At 37.4% G+C, this 24,815-nt stretch overlaps 1 protein-coding gene across 1 annotated transcript in view; it reads right to left on the bottom strand.

Annotated features, from left to right (window-relative positions):
- The window catches only part of LOC109455121 (aldehyde oxidase 4-like), a 113,649-nt gene that overhangs the window by 29,386 nt on the left and 59,448 nt on the right, over positions 1-24,815 (bottom strand). The window contains exons 9-23 of the mRNA XM_088793953.1: positions 21,188-21,249; positions 18,753-18,836; positions 18,071-18,151; positions 16,809-16,953; positions 16,481-16,573; positions 14,562-14,713; positions 12,807-12,900; positions 11,627-11,736; positions 10,021-10,205; positions 7,511-7,673; positions 5,668-5,760; positions 4,780-4,949; positions 4,358-4,472; positions 3,673-3,795; positions 1,651-1,747 (exon numbers count right to left, since the gene is read on the bottom strand). Coding sequence (XP_088650079.1) covers positions 1,651-1,747; positions 3,673-3,795; positions 4,358-4,472; positions 4,780-4,949; positions 5,668-5,760; positions 7,511-7,673; positions 10,021-10,205; positions 11,627-11,736; positions 12,807-12,900; positions 14,562-14,713; positions 16,481-16,573; positions 16,809-16,953; positions 18,071-18,151; positions 18,753-18,836; positions 21,188-21,249 — 1,767 coding nt within the window. The remainder of the gene's footprint in view (positions 1-1,650; positions 1,748-3,672; positions 3,796-4,357; positions 4,473-4,779; positions 4,950-5,667; positions 5,761-7,510; positions 7,674-10,020; positions 10,206-11,626; positions 11,737-12,806; positions 12,901-14,561; positions 14,714-16,480; positions 16,574-16,808; positions 16,954-18,070; positions 18,152-18,752; positions 18,837-21,187; positions 21,250-24,815) is intronic.

Below are 24,815 nucleotides of genomic sequence, written 5' to 3'. Positions count from 1 at the left end.
TGGAGAATTTTTATGAGTTTTTTAAGTCAAACTGACAACATTGCTGGGAAATAAGACCTTAAATGCTTCAGAGAATAACAGTTTTATAATTTCTTTTATACATTTGGAATTAAGAAGAAAACCTAAGGAAGAGTACATGAAGGTGGGAGGATTGGATTACAGGATAGTTAACAGATTATGTATTTCCTTGAGGGTGGTTTGAAAAAAATGCATTTCAAAGGTGTATTTATCACTTTGTGAGGGGGATATCACTTTGTGAGGAGTATAAATGATAAATGTCTAACTAGTACAGTGTTTTGTACACATGAAACTAAAAAAAAAAGGTGTATTAACCTAGATGCACAGAAACAATGGACAGGACAGGGCTTGCTTAAGGCAAAGAGAAACCTTTTACTAAAGGAGTTACCGTATTTTGCTGTGTATAATGCACTCCCATGTTTAACGTGCACCCACATTTTTGGCCTAAACTTTCATGGGAACAAAATCTTTTGTTTTAATTTTTAATTCAAATTTTTATTTGTTTACATTTAGGTACTTGTTTTTTTGTATTATAAAGGAATTTTAGCATTTATTTATGTGTTTATTTATTTTTATTTTTATTTTTTTTAGCATTTATTTTTTAACATATTATGGTAAAAGAAATTTTATGTAACAAATAATTACAAAAGACAAGAACAGATACAACATACAAGAAATTTTATGTACTGGTAACACATTTATGACATTTGTGCATCATAGAAGGCCAAGAACTCTGTCATTGTGAGTTTGTCGTAAGTTCAACAAAACCGATTATCGTATTCCAGGGTATTATTTTGCATATGGATATCGTATTGATTTCTAGAGTTACACTTTAACTCATAAGCATAAAATAATTAAAAACATTTATGTAGATACAGAATTAGTACTACTCATGTATAATGTGCATTCTTATTTTTCCCTCACAAATTTGGGCAAAAAGTGCACACATAATATACAGCAAAATACGGTATATGCCTGGGGTGTGACTACCCATCATGACCCGCCCAGGCAGGAATTTATGATCAGATCACCTTGTGAGATTACTTTTAATTACATTTATTATGGCTCCCATTTTTCATCCTCAGTAGTGTTTTAGAAACTTTATTCATAATAGTCCCAAATTGAAACCAACTCAAATGTCCAGAATAGATAAATAAATAAATTGTGTTATATTTATACAATGGAATACTCTTGAACAAGAAAAAAAAAAAACAAAAAACTACTGATCTATGCAACAACATGTATGAATTTTTCCATACATAAAACTGAATAAAAGTAGCAGGCACAAAAGAAGTTACACTCTAGCTTCCATTTATATAAAATTCAAAACAGGTAAAACTAATCTATAGTGACAAAAGTTAGACTAAGACCTTTTGGAAGGTTACTGACCTAAAGGGGGCACAAGGAAACTTTCTGGGGTGCTGGAAATGTTCTTTATTTTGATGTGGATTTCTACCTATGTAAAATTTCATCAAGCTGTAAGTTTATTATTTGCGCATTTAAATTATGATTTAAAATTCACACTAGAGTTGAGAAGTTTTGACTCAGAGTTTCAGTATTTTTCAAACCAACTGATTGAATTTAGAGTTTTCAACTTCAGAGGCTTCATTTTTCTGGCCCAAGACCACTTACCTTCAATGATTTGATCAACATGTTTAAAGGCTTGCTCTACATTTCCTTGCTCAATTTTTCTCTCAGCAGTAAGAAATGAATTATGCTCTAGGGCTTGCTGCAAGGGAAAAACAAACAAACAACAGCAAACAAGTAAAAAAAATTTTTTTTTTCCATTCTGATAAGCCAGTCATCTCCCATCAAACTCCCAGGCTCCTGCTCTATCAGACCTTTACCTACCAACACTATCTGAGCAATGTGGAGTCAGCAGAAATCAAGTTAAAATGGATTACAGGCACTGGTGACAGCTTAGTTTTGTTCAGGGTTCTGAGGAAAAGCTTAGGGGAGATGAGGATATATAAAACATGGTCCTAGCCTCTAGACAGTTTGGTATTAAGGTGCCAACTTTGTGCTGAGGAGGCAGATAATAAAGAAAGGCCAAGAAAGAGGAGGCTGGTGGTGGTGGCCTTGTGTAGATGACCTAAATTATGTGCTAAATTGGATGGGATTAGGACAGTTAGAGAAGAGATGGGAAATCACTTGAAGTCAGGGAAACCTCATACAACAATAGTTTGAGGTTGAAACCACACCGAGGGGCCAAAATGAGGACAAGGCCAGGCTGGCTGGGAGAGGTTGTTTTATTTGTTTTTTATTTATTTATTTATTTATTTATTTATTTATTTATTTATTTATTTATTTATTTATTATCAAAGAGAACTTGGATGAGCTTGAAAGGTGGATTGCGACTGGACTATGCAGAATCTTGAGTTCCATATTAAGAACCTTAACTAAGGGTACATTGCTGTTTAGGAAAGGTGATCCGATGATCTTTTGTGGCTTAGAAAAGTTAATGTGATAGGTAGATGTATTGAGATAAAGTACAAGAGCCTCTTTAAGTAGTTATTGTAGTAAATCTGGTAAGAAGGTGGTGAGGAGTGGGCTGGAGGGTGGGATGGGGGTGAAAGTGAGAATAGAAAGAATGGTGTTGGATGGGTACTAGATTTATGTGGGTGATCACATCATAAGTTATATAAATGTCTAATCACTGTGTTGTACACCTGAAACTAATATTGTATGTCAACTATAATTGAAACGTTAAAAAAAAAAATTGAACTGAAAAAAAAAGAAAGAGGCATTTACAGGATAACTGGGGAAGAGTTGAACTTGGCAACTGTTGGAAAGAACAGGGGAGAATCAGAGGATGATAAAGACTGCATCCTGCTTGGCTGATCTTATATTGCTCATGCCTACGTTAACAGTCTATACCTCCCTCCATCACACACATTTATTGAGCACCTACTGTGGGTTTAGCACTGCACTAGGTCCTGGGGATATAAAGCACCATGGACATGTTCTTGACTTTATTAATAACAAATAACAAACACAAAATTGACAGCTAATATTAACTGAATGCGTTCTACATCCTGGGTGCTGTTCTAAGCATTTTACTTGGATTCTATCATTTAAACCTCACAATAACCTTTGGTTGTAGGTATTTTCATAGTTCTCATTTTACAGATAAGGAAGCTGAGGTATGAGGAATTTAAATAATTCATCACAGCTTTCAGTGCTATTATTAGCCTATTAAGTGGCAGAATCAGAATATGAATCTGAGTATTCTATCTTCAGAGCTTGTGCTTAAGCAGGAAGTGGGCAGGGAGACCGAGGACCCAAGCTGTGATTCAGTAAATGTTAAACTATTCTGAGTTTCACAGTGCTCTGGATTTTTCTCACTGACCAGTTTTGTATTGAGGCCATAAGGACCTTCCTCTAGTGTCGCTTATCTAGATTCTCAGGCCATGCCTTGGCAAGAGGCCACACAAGGAGAAATGGACACAGGAAAGAAAGGGGGCTCCAGGCAGGGAAATTCTCAGTATTATGTCTCAAGGTGCAGATTGCTAGAGCCTGGTCTCTAAAACTACAGATAACTCTTGAGAAAGTATGGATGAAGCCCAAATTATACTATTTTGTGACTCCATGGGCCAAATTTGCCAAAAGTACATCACCCTAGTCCTTCTAGAACACCCAGAGCGGCCTGAATACCTCTATTGTGATAATCCTCGGTTCTATGTCTTCATAAGTGATCTTCACTTTTTTAGCGGCCTCTTTCGCGTGAGCATGGGTGTCAGCAGCTACGGTGCAGACTATCTGACCCACACAAATGACCTGCAGAAAAGCCACACGTAATTAGCTACCACATAAATGAATCACAAAAAGGATTTACTGTTCCCAAATTCTTACCTTTACCCACTGGTTCTTGTGACCAAAAGAAAGATTATTTTCTACCTATGAGGATAAATTGAGTGGGATTTAGGGGGTACAGAAATGGGATGCAGAACTTAATTATCTGGCCTATGATTGTCTTCAGCCACATTTCTCACCATTTCCCAAATTACACACAGTAATTCAGTCATCCTGAAATTCCTGAAATTCTGCTGGTTCTTTTAATGTCCTATGCTGTATATTGCTTCTATGACTTTTATGACTTTTTAGAAGCCTCCCTTGAGAGGGCTTATGGCTTTTATCAGAATCTCAACAGGGTCCACAATTCAAGAGAGATTTTGAGCATCACTGAGGTGGCGTCATTGGTTCTCTGCAAGTCTTTGTGATGTAAAAATGTATTTATGGATGTTTAACAATAGATTAACAATTTATAACACACAACCAATAATTGTTTTGGTATTTCCAGCAAAGTAATTGAATAGTAAGCCACACACAAATCACACACCTCATTTTGTGCATAGAAAATCTCTTCTTGAGGGTTATTATCTCCCGGAACATCTTCTGCTGTTATCACATCAACAACACCTGGAAGTGCGAGGGCTTCTGAAACATCGATTAATCTAGGAGGGAAAATTGAACAGTACACAATGAAGTTGCAGGGGGAAGTTCAGGGTACAATAGCAACGATTCCTCAAGCACAGGGAAAAACTACAAAGACCTCATAACTGAATCGGGCAACATTCTGTGTCGGTGTTCTGACTCTTGGCCATAGATTCTTTCGTAACTATTCTTAAAAAAGGACTGATTCCCATCCAGAAGAGGAAACAAATAATATTAATTGGCTTCATTATATAATAATCTCTCAATTTGAATATGAAATTGTTAATGCAGTTCAGTAATGTATAGGAACATCTTTTATTTCCTTACATGATTTTTGCGTGAGCTCTGGTGCTGGTGACTGGAGCCAGGAAGAGTTCTTGGGCGATGGGGGGCATGTCATCTACATACACAGCTTCCCCTGTGGCGTGTTTAATGGCTGACTGGTGCATGACCGGGTGGCCAACAGGATCTTGTGGGGGTTGGCGGGGATCCACACACTGTTAATGAACAAAGCACATTATTTTACTGCCAGACATTCTCAGGCACTGAGAATTGGGTCTGATATATCTGGTTTACTCACAAATCAAGGAAAACTAGAGGCAATTGGGTATCCGTACCCATGAGTCAAAGTTAAAAATATTCATTGAGTATTATTAGGGTAAAGAATATATGTTGGTTATAGCACTGCCCCCCTCCACCCCAACGAAAAAAAGAGAAGACGTTGTTTCTGTCCTCAAGATTCTACAACCTTGTTTAGGAATCAGAACATACACAAACACACATTACAATAATGTGATCAAATTCATAGAGCAATAAAGAATCATTTGCACAGCCAATATGGTACAAGGAAAATACACGGTTTCCTGGGAGATTCGGGGTGGCTGTAATAAAGTAGGGAAGGCATTCCAGAAGCAGTAAATGTTGAGTGAGGTTTTTAACGTTAAGGACTGACATTGGCCAAGAAAAGGAGGAAATTTTAAGCTACAAAACTGAAAACAGTGAAAGAAGGGAGATTCAAAATTGAATTTCTTGTGTGGTCTTTGGTAAAAGCATAGAAGCTAAACCAAACAAGTAGTATGTGGGTGACAATGGCTTTAGCAGACTTTATCTTTACAAGCAATACAAAATATAGCTGTTGACGGGAGGGAGATAAAGTCATAACACATATATCCGAATGAATAAACAGATTAAAAAACAAAAACCCTACCCACCAACCTGAAACATCTGAATTCCTTGGGGTGTTTCTATGGGGAAATCTTCCAGGGCGCTCATGAACTTTTCTGGGATATCAGGAAATTTCTGGGGATCCTGAAAATATTATTTCACATTTAATTTTACAATCTGAGTGACTAGCTTGGAATAACATATGTAGAAATACAATTACCCAATATATTCTCCCAGATATTAGATGTCAGTTCTGTTGGGAAAAAGCCCTGGGCTTCAAGTTTCCTGGACTAGTAGCAGTTGTTTGAGGAATAACTACGTCTACTTATGTATACAGAAAAGTGAATGTTATTTCCAGGAAGTGGAGACTTCCCTTCACAGCAAGGTCTCCTTTTGAATGAATGGAAATATGTACACTTGTAAATGGGCTCTGTGCTTTCAAACCCAGACCAATCTTTTGGGCATGTATCTCAAAGAAACGATTGAAGGAATGGACTTGTGAGTCATCTACCAGGATGTCCAATTACAGATTATTTGTAATTGATAGTGAAGAAACTAGAATTAAACTAAATATCCAACAACAAGGAAATGGCAAAACAAGTTATAGTATATCCACAAGCTACAATATTCTGCAGTCACTAAAAATAATGTAGTTATTGACATTGAAAAATGCTCATGAAATACAGTTAAGTGAAAAAAATGGATTACAAAACTTTGTGTACAGTATGATCCTATTTTTTATCTAAAAAATATAAATGTATTCAAATGTTAATAGTAGATTACTGGATTAGAGTTGATTTTTTAAAATTTTGCTTCTCTGTATTTTGAATTCTTCTGTGATGACAGTATACATAACATAATAGTAATATGTGAAAGAATAGATGAAAAGGTATAAAGTAAAAAACATATTTAATAGATTATGTATCATAGATCTACACTAATTATATATTAGTATACTGAAAATGTTATGTAATATATAATGCAGTAAATAATAAAATAGAATATGATAATACTAACAATAAATAATGTTAATAAAGTAATAAAAAAGGACTGGTTGAACTAAGAGAGTAAAGATCTCAGCCATAAAATGTGGTATAGTCATTGTCTGCTATTTTTGAGACAGCTCGTGATTTATCAAGGGGACACTCAAAGTCATGGGCCATATTTTGAGAAACACTGCTGTGGAAGTCATTTAAAACTAGGCTATATAAGAAAGAAATACTTAACAAAAACCAGAAACAATCTAAATGTCTAAAAATGAAGAATAGATCAAATAATAGTACATCTTGCCATAAACATGCCACACAATCATTATGTCATGAAGTCACTGAAGACACTGAAAGATGTTTGTTACTAAGTGAAATAAGCAATCTATACTAAACAGTTCTATAGACGTATGTGTGTGACAAATATAAACACACACATCCATAAAGAAGGGTTTAGAAGGATACAAACCAAAGTACTAATAGTGACTAACTCTGCTGATGGGATTACAAATGCTTTTCTTTTCCTTTTTGGCTTATTCACATTTTCTAAGTATTAAAGAAGGTATTATATTGACAAGAAAATTTTCTTTAAAATAGGAAAAAATGTTATAATTTACTTATTGAAGGATTTTTGCAACTATAGGTCAATTTTATATTGCATATTAGTATTTGTCACACAGATTACAGGGCAAATGGAATTACAAGGTCGTCCCCTTCTTAGCCCAGGGATGAAGGAAAAGGGTGAGGGAAGGAGAAGAACAAAGAAGGGCCAGGAGGAAGCTGCTGGAGCACCACACGGAGGGCTCCATCCCTGGTACCCTTGATGCATTATCAAAACCAAGCAAGTCTTTCATGTGCAGACACATGCTCCGAATATCAACGCACCCAGAGACAGAGAGGTCATTTACCATTTTATTCAGTCCTCGCCTCACTTTGAGGTAGAATTTGAAGAGTAAGCTGATGATGAGGGTTCGCTTATATTCTACCATGCCACCCTCAGCTGCTGGTGGAATGTAGATCTCATCCAGGACCAATCGGCATGCATCGCTCAGCATTTGATCATCCCATCGTCTAGTAGAAAAGAATGTGAACATTTCACAGAAGAGGCAAAGACAGACTAAACAGATAGGGCAAGGGAAGACGGAGAGCCATCTGTAGCCATCTTTGAGGTTTACACAAAATAACCTCACGTATTTCACTGGCTTTCTTTAGAATCTGATGCAGTGGTTCCCAAATTATCCGTACCAAGTCCTCCTTTATTATTATTTAAAATCTTTTTATTATTTTTACTTTTTCATTGAGATATAATTGGCATGTAACATATTAATTTCAGCTGTACAATATAATGATCCAATATTTGAATACTATACTGTGAAATGATCACCACAATAAGTCTAGCTAACATGCATCCCCAGAGTTAGAAAATTTCTTTTCTTGTGATGAGAACTTTTAAGATCTACTCTCTTGGGGGCAGCTGGATGGTTCAGTTGGTTAGAGGGCACGAGCTCTTAACAAGGTTGCCAGTTTGATTCCCACATGGGCCAGTGAACTGAGCCCTCTACAACTGGATTGAGAACAATGGCTTGAGCTTGGAGCTGAGCCACCAATGGATGGCCAGTTTGCTGAGTGGTTGGAGCACAGTGCTCATAACACCAAGGTCGCCTGTTTGAGTGCCACATGGACCAGTGAGCTGTGCCCTCCACAACTAAGTTGAAAAACAACGACTTGACATCCTGGAAAAACACACTGTTCCTTAATATTCTCCAATAAATGAAAAAAAATCTACTCTCTTGACAGCTTTCAAATATATAATACAGTATTATTAACTATAGTCACCATGTTGTACAAACTCCCATGCATTATTTATTTTACAGCTGGAAGTTTGTACTTTTTAACTCCCTTCATCCTCTATCCCTCCCCCACTGGAACCACCAATCTGTTCTCTGTATCCATGGCTTGGTTTTTGTTTCGTATTTCACATATAAGTGACATCATATGGTATCTGTCCTTCTCTTTCTGACTTATTTCACTTAGTATAATTCCCTCAGGGTCCATCCATGTTATTGCAAATGGCAAGATTTCCTTACTTTTCATTGCTGAATAATATTCTATTGTGTGTGTGTGTGTGTGAGTGACAATACATATATCACTATATATATTATATATCACATTTTCTTTATCCATCCATCCATCAATGGACACAGGTTCCTTCCATATTTTGGATATTCTACATAATGATGCTATGAACATGAGGGTGCATGTATCTTTTTGAGTTGGTTTTTCATTTTCTTTGGATAAATACCTAAAAGTGGACTTGCTGGATCATATGTTAGTACTATTTTTAATTTTTTGAGGCGCCTCCATACTGTTTTCCACAGTGGCTGTACCAATTTACAATTTCACCAACAGTGCACGAGGGTTCCTTGTTTTCCACATCCTTGACAACGCTGGTTATTTCTTGTCTTTTTGATAATAGCCATTCTAACAGGTATGAGGTGATAATCTCATTATGGTTTTGATTTGCATTGTCCTGATAATTAGTGATATTGAGCACATTTTCATGTACCTATTGGCCATCTGTGTGTCATCTTTGGAAAAATGTCTATTCAGATCCACTGCTAATTTTAAAATTGGACTGTTTGTTTTTATTATTTTTAACTTCATGGCCTGGGAATGTTGATTTACCTCAAATAGCTTGGGTAACAAAAGTATGAAAAGCAAGTTTCCTGAGCTCCAGGACTTCATCTTGTTCAATGCTGTATCTCTAGCAACTAGACCACAGCTGACACATACGCTCCACAGGTAATGACTGGTAAATGACCAAATTATTGATGATGGTTGTAAAATATTTCACAAATGAAAGTTTCTACGTAAAAGCTGTGGAAGCATCAAGTTATTTTAGTGTCTGAGAAAAAAACTTGCATTAAGTTCTAATTGTTGATAATGAGTACGATGGGTGGATAAAAATTATTATGAAAGCACTAATTGGAAGAATTTTAAAAACTTAACCTTCCAAATGCTGGAAATAATGAGAGTGACAAGAGGAAGGCCATTTAACCTTTTGGAACATTTCATCTACTTTACGTGGTTTAATGACATTTTCAGATGTCTTAGGACACAGTACTGGAATCATTTACTTATTTTGCAGGTTAACTAAAAGTGAAATGTTGAAAATATCTACTTAGATTAATTTGTGCATTAATGTTATTATAGAAACTGTAATAAAAGAATGGTTATATCTTGAAGGTGATTGGCTTTTGGGTGATTTTCATTTTTTTTTACATTTTTGTACAGTGTTTAAATTTTAAAAATGAACATACATATATTGTAATCAGAAAAAAATTTCCAAGTTCTATTTTCATTAAAGTAGTAAAATAGAAATGTTTGAGTTTCTCGTTCTGGATGTGCTATGACATACCTCCCAATGAGCTGTTTGCAGGTTTGGCTTGCAGAGACCACGGTGGGGCCAACACTTCCATAGAACATTTGAAGATCCTTGATCGTGTCTGTGCCATCTTCAAACTTCACACTCATCCCGGCATTGACAATGGCAAAGGAATTCTCCTGACATTTGGCCAGCCGCATTCCTGACACAAAGTGCCACTGGAAATAGAAACACATTCAGAATCTTTAGTGTTTATCTCCACTGTCTGATGAAGAAATAACTTAGATGATTATTCATGATGAAAAGGATCCCGTGAGTGGACAGGAGTTCTCACGTAGGTACTGTTATTGACTATGTGCTTCAGACATGTTAATATTTAATCCTCACAACACTCTATTCATTTCCAATTTACTGATAAGGGAACTGAGAAATTAAGTAACTTGCACAAGGTCACACAGTAAGTAGTAGAGCTGGGGTTCAAATCCAAGCAGTCTGGCTCCAGAGTCTATGCTTTTTTATTTTCAACTCAGATTCACTGCACATGGCCTCGGGCAAGTGACTTAAACTGTTCCAGAGGTGGCTGTTTGCTAGAACACATACAAACTCCTTGATGGAACAATGGCTATGGAGCCCCAGCCTCGTGGCCTCTCCAACCACCTTTCCCGGCTGCCCAGCCTTCAACCTGCCATTCTCCCACGACCTCCCACCTTCACGCTGGTCTCCCATCTGGAATAACCACCCCCTTCTCTCCACTGATCTACGCTTGATCTCAACTGCTTGCCTTGCCCTTTGAACAACACCGGGGAGGGCTCTCCCTACCACCAGAACTACTCCCGCTATTTGTCCATTCATTTCCTGTCTAAGATGATTAGCTATTTCCTATTTAAGCCCTTTTTCTTAGATTTAGAGACCTTTGAGGACAGGACACCATGTCTTAAAAATCTGTGTAGTGTCTTCTGGGTTTAGGACCATATCTGGCATGTAGAGTGGTAGGCAGGTAATAAAGAAATTATTTTGTTTTAAAACTTTGGTTATGTATACCAACTACACTTAAATAAAAAAAAAAATAAACAATTAACAGAAAAAAAGTATTTGGTTAATAAATGTTGGTTGAGTTGGAAGTATTTTTATGATAATGAACTGTGAGTTTACCAGGAACTTGCTGTAGATGATGTTGATGATAGTTGTACTCAGTCTTGGCTAAGATGCATATTTTCTGAAACCAAAAATTCAACTCCTCACACAAAAGGCTTTCCTTTTACAGAGAGATAGGGCCCAAAGATATGCTTTTCTTTTAATTTCTTTTAAAATCAAAATTAAAAAATGAATACAATAATAATGAATATATAACATTAATGCAGCCTGTATTGTATTCATCTTTATACTGACACAGTCATTTATTTTATTCTATTTTTTATGGAGAAAGGGACCCATGAAGGCAAAAGTGCAGATATAAAAGCAAATCAAATGGTCATCTGGAAGTTTGCTCCTTCCAGAGAGCAGCCCCAATAGTGTCCTTGCAGCAGGTGGTTGGAAATGGAGAGGACACCATCCCCTTGAAGCCTCTGTGGGGGTCCTGCATAGGACACAGGATGAGTGGGGCTCCCTCGGGGCGGGTGGCGGGTCAGGGAGTCCTTACCTTAGAAGAATGGGGAATAGAAACAGATAACACAATCTCTTCCGATTTAAGGTTGGCTTCTGGTGCTCTCTCAAGGAACTTGCTGTCTAAAGGAATCTGCCGCTCTCCGTCTATTAGAGGAAATGACTTTGATTAGAATGAATTTATCTAATTGGAGACCGTGCAGCATGGGACAAATGTGATGTATGTGGTGGAAAGAGGGAGCACAGACTGGGAGCCAGAAGATGTGGCTTCTAGTTCCAGCTCCCAAGCTGAGTCACCCTAGGAAAGTCACAGAAGCTTTGGGGTTCCTGGTCCCTCATCTGCAGAATGACAGGGTTGGACCAGAGAAGCTGAAGAGTTTTTTCTGGTTCTTAGAGCCCATTATATGCTACTCACAAATGTTGGCCTTGAAGAACTTTAAAGCTATGTGGGAACAACTTAGTACAACATAGGTTCACAAATGGAAAATGGGTACAAAGTAGTTCACAAATGGGAAAATTGAGGTCCAGATGTCCAAGGAGGTTAAGTGACCTATCCGAAGTGCTAGAGGTGGGACTAGTGGCATTTGTGGGGTGCCTGATATACAGCTTTTTTTCTTTAAGCAGTTTACCATACTCTTTTATTTTATCCACCATATTTTTAAAAATGTGATTTCAATCAAAGTGAGGGTATCTCACATCAACAGCCCTATAAATAACATGCATTGTTTTTGTTTCCTGAAGTTTAAATTGTTTTCCGTGGGAAAGCTCAAACTGTCTTTGAATAAAGAGAGAAGTCATGAGTAATATGCCTCACCAACTTGATTTTGTTTAAAATGAAAAGTCCTAGAAGAAAAATTTCCACCTTTATGAAACTCTGAAATAAAATGTGCCGTAAAATTTTAAAACCACAGAGATACATCTCATTAAGTTTTTGGTTAACTGCTTTGATATGATTTGGACTATGCAAAAATGTGGCCAGATAGTTAAGAAAAATTGTCAGGTGCAGTAACTATCTGATCTACAAAACAGAGAGCATCTAGAGAACAAAATAATTGATCTGTTCCATCCTTACATTTGAGGTAGTGCAGGTAAAGCTGATGTGTATTTTGTAAGTCTAAGTTAGATGTACTTGGGTTCCTAGTTCATGGTTTATAGAAGGAACTACCTAACTGACAGTGATAACTAGAAAATAGAATGCCTAAAGCTTCATCTCTTACCTTTAGATATGAGATTGATGATAGCATTTCCTGCTGCTAAAATGGGATTTAGGTCAGAATAATTAGGCCTGCTCACCACATGTCCTCCTAAAGTCTAAATAAAAACAGAGATGACATTTTTTTTTAAACATATACTTAGTTCTTCAACAAATAAGCAATTATATACACAGGGATGTTGTATAAGCTTTTAATCCTCTTTGCTTCAGGGAAAGATCTGGCAGAGTTTCAGGGCTACTAGATAGATTTAAACAACATATTGTGCAAGACTCCCACTCTGCTCTCAGTTCAAACTTACTGCTTGAGAAAATATTTCTTTTCCAGGTACAATGAGGAGGTACATTTCCTTGAGAACTGACCCTAGTATGAGTGTTCAGTAGCACAGGGGAAGGTGGAGACTGGAGCCTGAGTGCACTCCAGAGAACCCGGATGTGTAGCCTTCACGTTCAAAATGTTTGCTGCGCTGCTGTGCCATAGAATTCTTCTCTATTGCGCCAAACCGTCAATAAAGCTGCTTCAGACATAGCCTTGAATGAAGACTTTTGTTGGGAGTCAAGGGGGCAAGATGGTGTTGAGAGGAAGAACATGGTCCAGAAAAAGGGACAGAAGATGCAGAAGGTGAAAACATATGGCAGATTTTGAGAGTCAGCAGAAATAGGGCCAGAGTCAATGAGGAGAAATATCCTCCACCCTGACCCTGCTGAACTACACCCATCATGTGTGGAATGGGCCAGTGGTTGGACCCAATTTCTCAGGAAATCTTAAATAATAAGGAAACCTCATTAAGCTAGATAACGAGGACATCCAAGAATAGACACATGGGATACACATGTTTAGAAACTGACTTTAGTACGAAGGTCTAAGAGGAGAACCAGACATAAAAGAGCATTTTGGAAATGTAGGCTCTTGTTTACTAATCTTTGGGTAAGACATATTTCACACACTGTTAGAGCTGGACAGGATTTTAGAGATAATCCATTTGATTGAGCCTTAATGTTTAAAATGAAGAAAACAGAGGCTTAAAGAGGTCAAGTGGTTTCTCCAGGATCACACCACTCACAGGCGACAGGCTGGGATTGGAATTTGGGCATCTTCAGACTCCAGGACCATCATCGTGCAATAGAATATGATGCTTCTCACTTTGGGCAAACGCATACACACAGTGTGATGCCTCTCACTCTGGGCTCATACACCACACTCACACTCATGTTGCAGAGACTCATCCGACAGCGACTTGGGATTCCTCTTCAGAGTAATGTTTGCTAAACTGAACAGAACTGTATGACTGTCTATAACTGCAGCTCATTTCCCATAATGCTAGAGAAAGTGAGGTAGATAAAAAGCAGGACTTGTTGCAGAAGATGAAAGGCAGGACCAACTGCAGAATAAGAAATCTCAGCCCATTTTGAAACTTGTGCTTGAAACTTATCACCAGACCAGCTGCAGAAAAAAAGAAAAAATCTCTGCCCTTTCCCACAAAGTTCCTGAATATTCCTCTTACAAATTTGAATGTGCAGTTCCTAATTCAGCCCTTAATTAAAGGGACATCAATAATAGGCTCAAACCCCAGCAGGAGTGCTGCCTATGGAGTAGCCTACTTTTCCTTTTTCTCTGCTTGAAACACTGATCCTTGCTTTGCTTTTATTTTGACTCGTGCTTGAATTGTTTCCTGTGTGCGGCCAAGAACCCACGGGTCGTGGACCCACCTCCCGGCCTCCCTGGGCGAAGGCATTGACCAGCCTCCTGCAACAAACATACCGCCATATTCCTAATCTGGGGTCCGGCAAGTGTCCTCAGATGCTTCAGGAGGGCACGGTAGGTCTTAGTCTTCTCCTTCGGTTGCTCCGAAACAATATTACTTAAGGCATCATTCAGCTGGGCCAGGCTGTAGCCTGCACCTATGGTCACCCCTAAAAATAAGATAGTGGAATAAAAACTTAAAGTCAACTGTAACAAGACGCACGGGTGGCATGGAAACAATCTTTCAAATATGTCTTCTCTTTTCGTGTTAATTTAGAATGACAAAAACTAAAGATAAAGATATTTCTGGCCATTTGTGTTATTCCCAAATATCTTCTTCTCAGTCATGTATACAGTCAAATATGCCATACATTTTAGGAACACCAATCACAGATATCTAAAATTGATTGCTTTCTTTATTCCTAACTTAGTGTTTTCCTGAATAAATTGATCAAAGGTGAAAATTCCAGCCAAGATCCTATAAGATGTTTAAAAGATCATTAAACCTTAGTGTGAATTGACATGCAAATCCGCATTGCCCATTTGCCTTTCTTTCACAGCCATCTGTTCCCATTGTTCCCTCATCAGAACAATAAGAATTGACACCTGCCTGTACCTTGGTTCAGTTTCATTTACAGGAAATGTTTTGAGTAGCTATGATATCATCTAGTTCATGCATTCTCAAGGGGGCAGTGCTACCCCTGTGGGGGTAAAAAACTTATTCTTTTTATGTGTAAAGCTCTGATATACATCCTATATATCATAAACAGATGTATGGTCTATCTGTGGTGTTAAAATTTCATGGAGGATGATTAGAGGAAACGTCTATCGTTTCTTAGAGAAGCAACCAATCAACAAAAAAGACTGAGAAACACTGATTTAGTTCTACAAGCGCTATCTACTAGCTCAGCTCCTCCACACCCACCCAACCTTAACTAAGTACCTCCACACCTTCCTTCCAACCCTCTATTGTACCAGCATGGCCTCCCCTGGCTCCATCTCTTCCTGTGAGTCCTTTGATAGGGACTTTCCAACAGGGGAAAAAAGAATAATGGGCAGACTGGTTTAATATTGGCAGGTCAGAAGGGAAAGCAGACAATTTTCCATTTGATTTCTGCTTACTCACTGGGCTAAACCTTATTTTATGTAGGATTTTTAGCTCCTACATCCTGTTATCTATGCAAATGTTGAGTTTGGGTAGTGGACGGTGGGATATATTTCTCAGACAGCCTGATTTGGTGCATGATGTGGAAGGAGTACTTGGCTAGGAGTAAGAAGACCTAGGATCTAGTCCTGACTTGACCACGTGTTAGCTCTGTGAACTTGGGGACATTACTTAAGCCCTTTGCTTCTATATCTTCTTCAGGAGAATGGAGATACCAAAGGTACCTGCTAGGTCTACCTCCCAGGGTTGTTACGAGGATAAAAAAAAAAAAAGAAAAAAAAAAAAAAGAGGGAGAAGAAGATATGAAAGCACTTGGTAAATTGTGAAAAGAGTATAAAATAAATAGCATTGTTGACAGTTAAAATTTCAAATGTGTGGCCCAGATATTTTTTTCTTTCTTTCTGACTGTGTGGGGGTATAGATGAGCCTTGAGCAAATTTGTGAATCACGGAGTAATGTCTGGCAAGACCTTTTCCTACTGTTTTGCTAATGTCTTGTCTTTCTATTTATTCAGTCATTCTCTCCATACCTGGCAGCCACATGGTATCTTCCCACTATTAGGGCTCTTATGAGAATGTAGTACTCAGTGACACAACTGAGAGGGTCAGTTTCAAAAAGCTCATGGAAAACACATAGTAGTGCTCAATAAATATTTTTGAATGAATAAATGAGGTCAGATCTTCTATGAAGTGCTTAAATCAGCCCAGGGAATATAATTAACAGCTTACCAAAAGCCAATCATTACATCTTATTTGAAAACGAAGGCACGTACCATTATCTGTGCTGTCTACAAAATATAGTTCTGGAAGCCCAAGTGGAGTTATGAAAACTGGGTAGAATTCATCTTCAAATTTAATTCTGGGTCCTTCAGGAGAAAAGCATTAGAGGTAATTAGAACAGGAAGGCAATGGCTGCTAATAGATGTCACTTACTGACATCAAATGATTGATGTGACACAAATGATTTATTTGCAAAAGAAAACAGCAAAGCATTTTAAAGATCATAGGTATCCATGAATAAAAATGAATTGTATTTATGCAGAGTTTAAAAAGAGACACAGATGTTGGGTTACCTAAAGAACATACTTAAAAACCACCCACCCACTTCAGTGTTCCCCATGACAAGGGGGGCTTGGGGGAAATTGACTTTCAGCTCCAGAAGGTCACTGAGGGTCACGGAGGTTATCCAGGTAGTCCTCTTCCCTTGGAACGTCAGCCGTCTCTTGTTTGGATCTTCTGCCATTCTCTGCACAGAAGCAAAACCAGCAGGCTTTCAAGTAAGGCTGCTGAACTACATAGTATGAATATATCCACCGTTCTGGGAGTCCAAATGGCCTGCTGGTCATCTTAGCTTTCTGAGGCGACCTCACTGATAGCGAGTAGGAAAGGGTGGCCTTGTTTGAAAATAGACTGATAATTTTCGTGTGGGCACCATTGAATAAACATCACAATAGGTGTTTGTCCGTTAACACCTGCTAGCTGGGTTGAGTTTGTTACAGAATAGAGCAAACTCTATCTGCATTTGTGAACTATATGAAGAGGAGGCAGCAGGGTATAGTGAAAGTGTCTCAGCCTGGAGCAAAATGGCCAGGTGTCTTGTTCTAGTTCTGCCCTAACAGTGACTCACAGGGGCCTCATCTTTGGGGATTAGGTTTTTCAGTAGGACAGAAAGTGCGTAAAGGCAAAATGATTCTTGAAAAAAAAAATTCTTAAATCATTCACCAGGTATAGTATAAATAGATTTTTTTTACAACTCTGTAGACACACACGTATGTCGTTATATCTATATCTCTATGCATACATATAATCTTTAAATACTAGGTATGTCCAAGTTCTCACACTCTGAGGGGTGTGTGGAGTCTGAGACCCTCTGAGAAGCCAGTAGAATCATATCCCTCATCTCAGGCTCTCTTCAGAGCAGAGTCATGGAATAGAATGATGGGCATATCACACTATTTATATTATACTCTCCCTACTGAGTTGAAAATCACAGAGGTTAATAATAAGAGTAATATAATTCCATTATAATAAGTATCATTTAATTTTCACTTTACCAGTTTTTACACAATGCCTTAAACATATCTCACAGTGTAGCTGTGTGACCTTGGGTAAGTTGCCTATATTCTCTGAGCTTAGCTTCTCTAACGAAGGGGTGAATCAAAGCATCTTTGAGGTCCTGGCAGCACCACTCTTCTAGGCTGTCTTTCTCTAATTATTTATAGTGGAATCGAACTAGTGCCTATAAACGGGTTATCGTGTTGGACACAATCCAGATTTAACGTCTAAAACTCAGTAATTCCAGTGTAATACAAAAAAGCTTATACCACATCATGTTATGAAACAACAAAAGTAAAGTATCTTACTATCAGTTCAGGAGGAAATATAGGTTCCTGGGATGGATCGAAGGGCTGGAATTCGTCTTCATTATACAGTTTGGTACATATCTCGACAAAACAAAACAAAATACAAATCAACTTCCGAGTTTCTGAGAGATGTACAGGAATCTCTACTTCAGAGACTCCCGAGTCAGGGCCTAAACCTCGGACACCCCTGATGCAAGATGGAGGTACCAGAGCCACAGGGCATCCCTGAGTGGAATTCTTCTCCCCTCAGAGACAGTGGGTTTCCCTGGCAGAGTTACTGGACACTGGGCTTCCTCTTTTGGTGTCAGGAATTGGGTTTTAAGTTTCTGTACTGGGTGTCAGATACTGGTTGCAGATAATTATTTGCCATGAGCATGAATATGCACCATTGCTAATGTCTCTTGAAGTACTTGATTAGGGGGTGGGTAGGGGGTGGATGGGTAGGTAACCCAGAAAGACAGAGAAAGTTGTAGTGCTTCTGAAGGAAAACAGACTTCTGTGGTGACCGGCCTCATGAAAGTCAAGGGCTTGCTAATTTTGGAACTTTTAAAGGCTGTTTATGCCCTGAATTCACTAACTTTGTACTTGACTCACTGAAAAGTATAGAAAGCTTGAAGAAATTTGGATCTTTGTAGGTATTTTCCAGTCAATCCCCAACTGAAGTGGAACACCAGATACTTACTTTTTCCTCTCTGTTCACAAAAGACTTCTCTTCTTGATCCATGCAACATTTTCCTGATCCTTTCATTTGACACGCAGTTGATTCCTTAGAAAGCAATGCCATTTAAAACAAATTCACTGGTTGATTTTTAAAATACTAACTTGAGTACCTGGCAGTGCCCAGACCCCAGAGGAGTTATGGAAGAAGTAATCGAGTGTGTCCTTGACCTCAAAAACTCTGTGGTAGGGTGGGATGGAGATGAGCTATTCCATCACTGAACAATTAGGGAAAATTACAAGGAGTGTGCACTCTGCTCATGATAGCGACTTTTTGATGGTGCCACTCAAGTAACAGGGGAGGACCAAGTGGTTAGAAGGAGGGATGGGGTCAGCAGCTAAGGCTTCCTACTTAAAGTGAAATAAATGGAGTATAGTTGGTAATTAAAAAACCAAAAAAGATGGCTCTTCTTTACTGTAAGGATGAAACAGCATGTATCTGTAATGAAGTCCTGGGAAGACAAACAGCCTTTAAGACTTTCTACACACAAATATAAATACACTGAAAACTTGAATTTATTTGGATGTTATTGGAGCTAGTCTGAATTATTTGGATAATTCAAATCCCAAACCATTTTACCTTAATTTTCAGAACATTTCATTCAGACCCAAAATAGTGTATTTGGCCTGAATTCACTAGTTAGTTATTACAACTCTGAAATTATTTCGTTCTTGTTTGCCCTTTTCACGTGCAGACACAGCCGAAGAGTCTGTGGCTATTTGCACACCTATAGTTTGACTTCATACTTGGAGCCAAGGAGACCTGAAGGACACCTGGGTTCCAGGTCTTACTGTAACACATACTAGCTGGGTTGAGTTTGTTAAATTAGAAACATAAAACAAATTTCTTAGATTTAAATATGCAATAGACATGTATAGTATCTGACATATTGGAAGTTCTGAAGTGGTGGCTGATATTTTTACTTCTAAGGTAATTTTTTACAGAGTAAGAAGGGATTTGGATTTTATGACAATGCTATGCACTATACTGGAACTAACTGCAAGTGGCTGAATGTGGGGACCCAGAGTGAATGAGACAAAAATATCTATCTTTGCGTAGATTGTTGTCTCCAGAAAAATGATTACATAGTACTAGGTTGAATCATATGAAGTTGCTGTTTTTCTGTGTCAAAAATAGTGGAATATTGGCCATTCATATGGTTCAACTGATATAGTATCTTACTCAGGATTTAAAATAAACTAGTGTAGTTTGTAAGAGCTTTTTGAATTCTTCGTTATTGGTCTAAAAGTAGTGGGTTTTTTTCCTTCAAAAAATTAGTATTTGGAATTAACTTGTGCACCTTGAATTGTTTTTTTCAACCAAAATTATACACAATTTATTTTTTCCATAAAAAATAGTGCTGAGAAAACACCCTAACTGAAACTGTGTCAAAAGTGTGTCTCTTATTAACATTTAACTTTCTAAAACTTAATATATCTCCAAACTATCCCCCCGTCCATACACTAAATCATTCTTTTCCGAACTCCTTCATCTATCTGACTCCCAGATCTCTCAACTTTGAAGGTGATTTGGATTTTTTTATTATTGCATCTTTATACCTGGAGGTCATGATTTGGGCAATCTCCTTCCTGCAAGTATTCTTTCTGGGCTCATACTCTCACATTGATCTAGGTCCTCATTCTCTTATGTATTGGATACTGCACTGGTCCATGCCCTCATCCCCACCATGTCTCTCCCGGCTTATCCTTCCTACAGGCATGTACCAAGAATTTTTCTTTTGAAATACTATTCTCGTGTTTCTCCTAGCTTGAGAACAGATGATGATGACTATACATTGGTTAAGTCTAAATTCCTTAGCCCCAAATATTACCTTTTTACTCTTTAATGCTTCAGCCACATCAATGTCTTAGCTGAACCTTGGACATCTTTCTTTTTCCTACATCCATGTATTGTCTTACTTGGAATTTTCTAGTGCCTTCTCTACACCTATCCACTTCTATCACTTGCTTTACGATCTGGTTCAACACTCCCCTTTTCCAATAAGTTTCCTTTGTGTCTTCTCTTCCTGCTCATTAATTCTCTTTATTCTACAATCTTTCAAAATTTATACACGTGGTATGGAGGATATATTGAGCTTTTAATTATTTTGCCTTTCAATTATGGTTTAATTTCACTTACTTTAATAGAGTTTGCATCTTTTGAAGTCATGGACCATATACTTACTTCTTACATAACTGCCTAATTTAAAGCTATAAACAAAATAGATGCTAAATGTTTATTAAAAACCATATCAACAGTGGCATGCAACTTTCAGTGGTTAGAAAGGTCAACATGGGGTTATTTTAGAGATAATTAAATGCAATAGATGATTATGGATAGGTTTATTAATGTATTAAAGGAGCTTAAAAATTATATACGTATTTTTCATTTTAACTTACCTCACAGAAAGTTTTTCCACTTTCTACAATTAGTCGGTATCCAGTACAGCGGCACAAATTTCCTGATTGAGAAGAGATCAGTTTTTGATGGATGAGATAGAAATATATTGCACATTTGTGCTTCATGTTTTCAGTGGATGGCCGTATTAGTAATTAGATTCTTTTTTGTTTCCCAAACCAGCAAAATGGCTCTTTGGAACAGAGATACTCTTCAAAAATAGATCTTGTGATTATATTTTGTTTCTGAAATAGCACAAAGATCTCTACAATTTTTCCCAACCAACTCTTCATGCCTTAATCCCACCCTGTCCTAACTCATATAACCTGTCGCCCCCAAAACATCTCAGATGTAGTCCTTTGTTAAGCTTTTCTCATGTAGTCTCTTCTCCCTCAATGTCTTCTTAGGCAAAGTGTATCCGTTTGTCAGCGCCCCAGCCCCTCTTCTCCATGGCGTCTGCTCCAACGTCCCAGTCAGAGCTGTACCACTCACTGCCTGGATCCTTCTGCAGGCCTATCATTGACTATGCTGGAGCAGGGTCGTTTATGTACATGACTTACCTCCCTCATTGGATCTTAAGCTCCCAGGGAAGGCAAGGATTGTCTTAGATGCTATTGAACTCTCTCAGGACAGCATACTAGGTGTTCAATAACTACCTGGGATAATTTTAATCAGTCAGCATTTCCAAAGCATGGTGGAAAGGTGAGGAAACCACTATCTTTTTAAAAAGTATACTCAAATTTTGCAGCCAGTATAATATTTATGAAGATGTTTTACTAACATGGGAACATTCTTATGTCATACTGTTAAAATTGTGTTTATAATATAAAATTACATACTGGCGGTGCCCAAAAAATGTCTACACATTTTAAGCGTCTATGCTCAAGCAGTAGTTCGCCATAATCACAAGTGTCTGCCTGCTGATGGTAACCACTTTGAGCACCTCTTGTAATTGCAGAGGTCAACCGTGACTCGTATTCATCTTTTGTTGTTGGTATATATTTAGTATTACAATTAATACAGTTTTCTTTGCTTTCTTAAAATGTGTATACATTTTTTGGCACCCTCTGTATATAATAGTCACAAGTATTTAAAGAAAGCAAACAAAAACTAAGCATAAAAAGGCTGAAAGAAAATAGAAGTATTTGATTGTGGTTGTCTCCTGGGGGCAGACATATGAATGAGTTTTTTCCTCGGCTTTTCATTTTTTTCCTAATGGGAAAGTGTTATTTTTACACCCCAAATAAATTTCAAGTTATTACATTGAAATACAACTTAAACATTTCAGAAGAAATGTATATGTGTCAAGTGGGCAGGTTTAAACGCCTAGAAAGAAAGTGTTGTGTGGAAACTTGATGGTAGTGAGTCATGTGGAAACTTGGTTAATAGTTATATTCCTTTTTGTAATAGAATGGGAATAGTTTAGGAAGAAACTGCATGCACAAGATGGATTCAGATTCATAATCTGCCTTTCCTTTTGCTAGGAAGAAAGAATATACAAGATGTATGAATTAAGAATATCTCTTTGGAGTAAAGGAAAGGAGCTGAAATATCTGGAACATAACTACGTGGCATGAAATAGCGTATTTAAATGGCAATGGACACTTTCTGATAAACTGTAAGCAAACAGTAAAGCATAGAAAGAGCTAATGTCAGAGTTTTCTATTTTGTTTTTGTTCTTGGCCACATAATCAGTGCTAAGCCCTACTAAAGGCCCACCAAGGGAGTGCTAATAACACCCATTGCAAAAATTCTTCTGATTCTAAGGAAAAGGATAAAACCTCAAAAAATTTACTTCCTTAGTCTTGAAGGGAAAGACAAGATGAAATGAATGGTGATTTATATCAGTTGACCATTTTAAAAGGTACATGCCATACCTAATAGCATTTCTTTGAATTTTATTTTATATTGTTGTTTTTCTTAAAATATGAACATAAAGGTTGTCAGTGTGCCTAGCATTATGATTTTAGAAAGAGCTCAAGTAAATGGATTGCGAACTAAAATATACTCAAGTTATCCACTCCTAGTAGAATAAGGTTATCTACTTCATTACTTTATCCAACCTTTACAACACCATCACCTGGTTGTCATTATGTGAATTACAGGCATCGAATCGGGGATTCGAAATGATCCATCTCTATAAGACTGTGCATATTCAAAGAGACAAACAACAAAGCAATATACAGATTCAATGCAATCCCCATCATAATTCCAATGGCATTTTTAAAAGAAATATAACAAAAAATCATCAGATTTGTGTGGAATCACAAAAGACCTCGAATAGCCAAAGCGATCCTAAGAAAAAAGAATAATGCTGGACGTATCACACTCCCTGACTTCAGCTTGTACTACAGAGCAACAATAATCAGAGCAGTATGGTATTGGCAGAAAAATAGACACACAGACCAACGGAATAGAATTGAAAACACAGAAATAAACCCACATAAATATGGACAGATAATTTTCAATAAAGGAGCCAAAAACATACAATGGAGAAAAGACAGCCTCTTCAATAAATGGTGCTGGGAGAATTGGAAAGCCATGTGCAAAAGAACTGCTATCTGTCATTGTGTACCAAAATTAACTCAAAACGGACCAAAGACCTTAACACAAGACCTGAAATAACAAACTGCATAGACAAAAAATCATAGGTAGTAAACTTATGGACCTTGGGTTTAAAAATCATTTTATGAATTTGACCTCAAAGGCGAGGGAAATAAAAGCTAAAAAAAATGAATGGGATCTATATCAAACATCCATATGAAACCTTCTGCACAGCAAAAGAAACCATTGACAACATAAGGAGGCAGCCAACTGAATGGGAGAAGATATTTGCAAATACCTCCAATAAAGGGCTAATATCCAAAATATATAAGGAACTCATACAACTAAACAATAAAAAACAAACAATCCAATTTAAAAAATGGGCAGAGGACCTGAATAGACATTTCTCCAAAGAGATGGCCAATAGACATACGAAAAGATGCTCAATGTCACTAATCATCAGAGAAATGCAAATAAAAGCCACAATGAGATATCATCTCACACCAGTTAGAATGGCTATCATCAACAAGGCAAATAATAACACGCTCTCTCTTAAGAACTAGTGACCAGTTACCTTGAAACTATATATGTCTGTTACATAAAATGACATTTGCTAACATGCTTTTTTGGGTAGAAAATTGTGTTTGTTCATTTAAATTTGATAGCTGTTTGCCATAGTATACTAAATTGTTCACCAGGCTTATTTGTGATAACTAATTGCTGTTTATGATCTTCTTGATTGTATAATGAACCCAACCAGAATATAAACATGTAAAGTATCTGAAAGTTTATCCTCTATGTAAAATTAATTTTAATAAGCAGAGTTAATAAATAATTCTAACAGATTAATTAAAAAAACACCAGGGTCTCGTTTTTCCATACTACCCACATTTCCACAGTTGGAAAAGATTATAGTGAAAGTATTAGAAACAGCCCATTTGAATGCCTTTACAGAGTGACAATGGGCCCCATTAAGGAAGAAAGGTTTGTAATGAAACCAGTATTGCCCCAATTTTTGTCATCACTGCTGACAAAATGAAGGCATCACATCCTGGAAAACTTTTGGCTAAAGACAGGTACCAAGGA

The sequence above is a fragment of the Rhinolophus sinicus genome, chromosome 17 (genome assembly GCF_057876585.1).
Source record: "Rhinolophus sinicus isolate RSI-liver-muscle chromosome 17, RSI-T2T, whole genome shotgun sequence".
NCBI lineage: Eukaryota > Metazoa > Chordata > Mammalia > Chiroptera > Rhinolophidae > Rhinolophus > Rhinolophus sinicus.
Note: the sequence above shows the minus strand (reverse complement) of the source record. Positions and strands in the feature narration are given on the sequence as shown.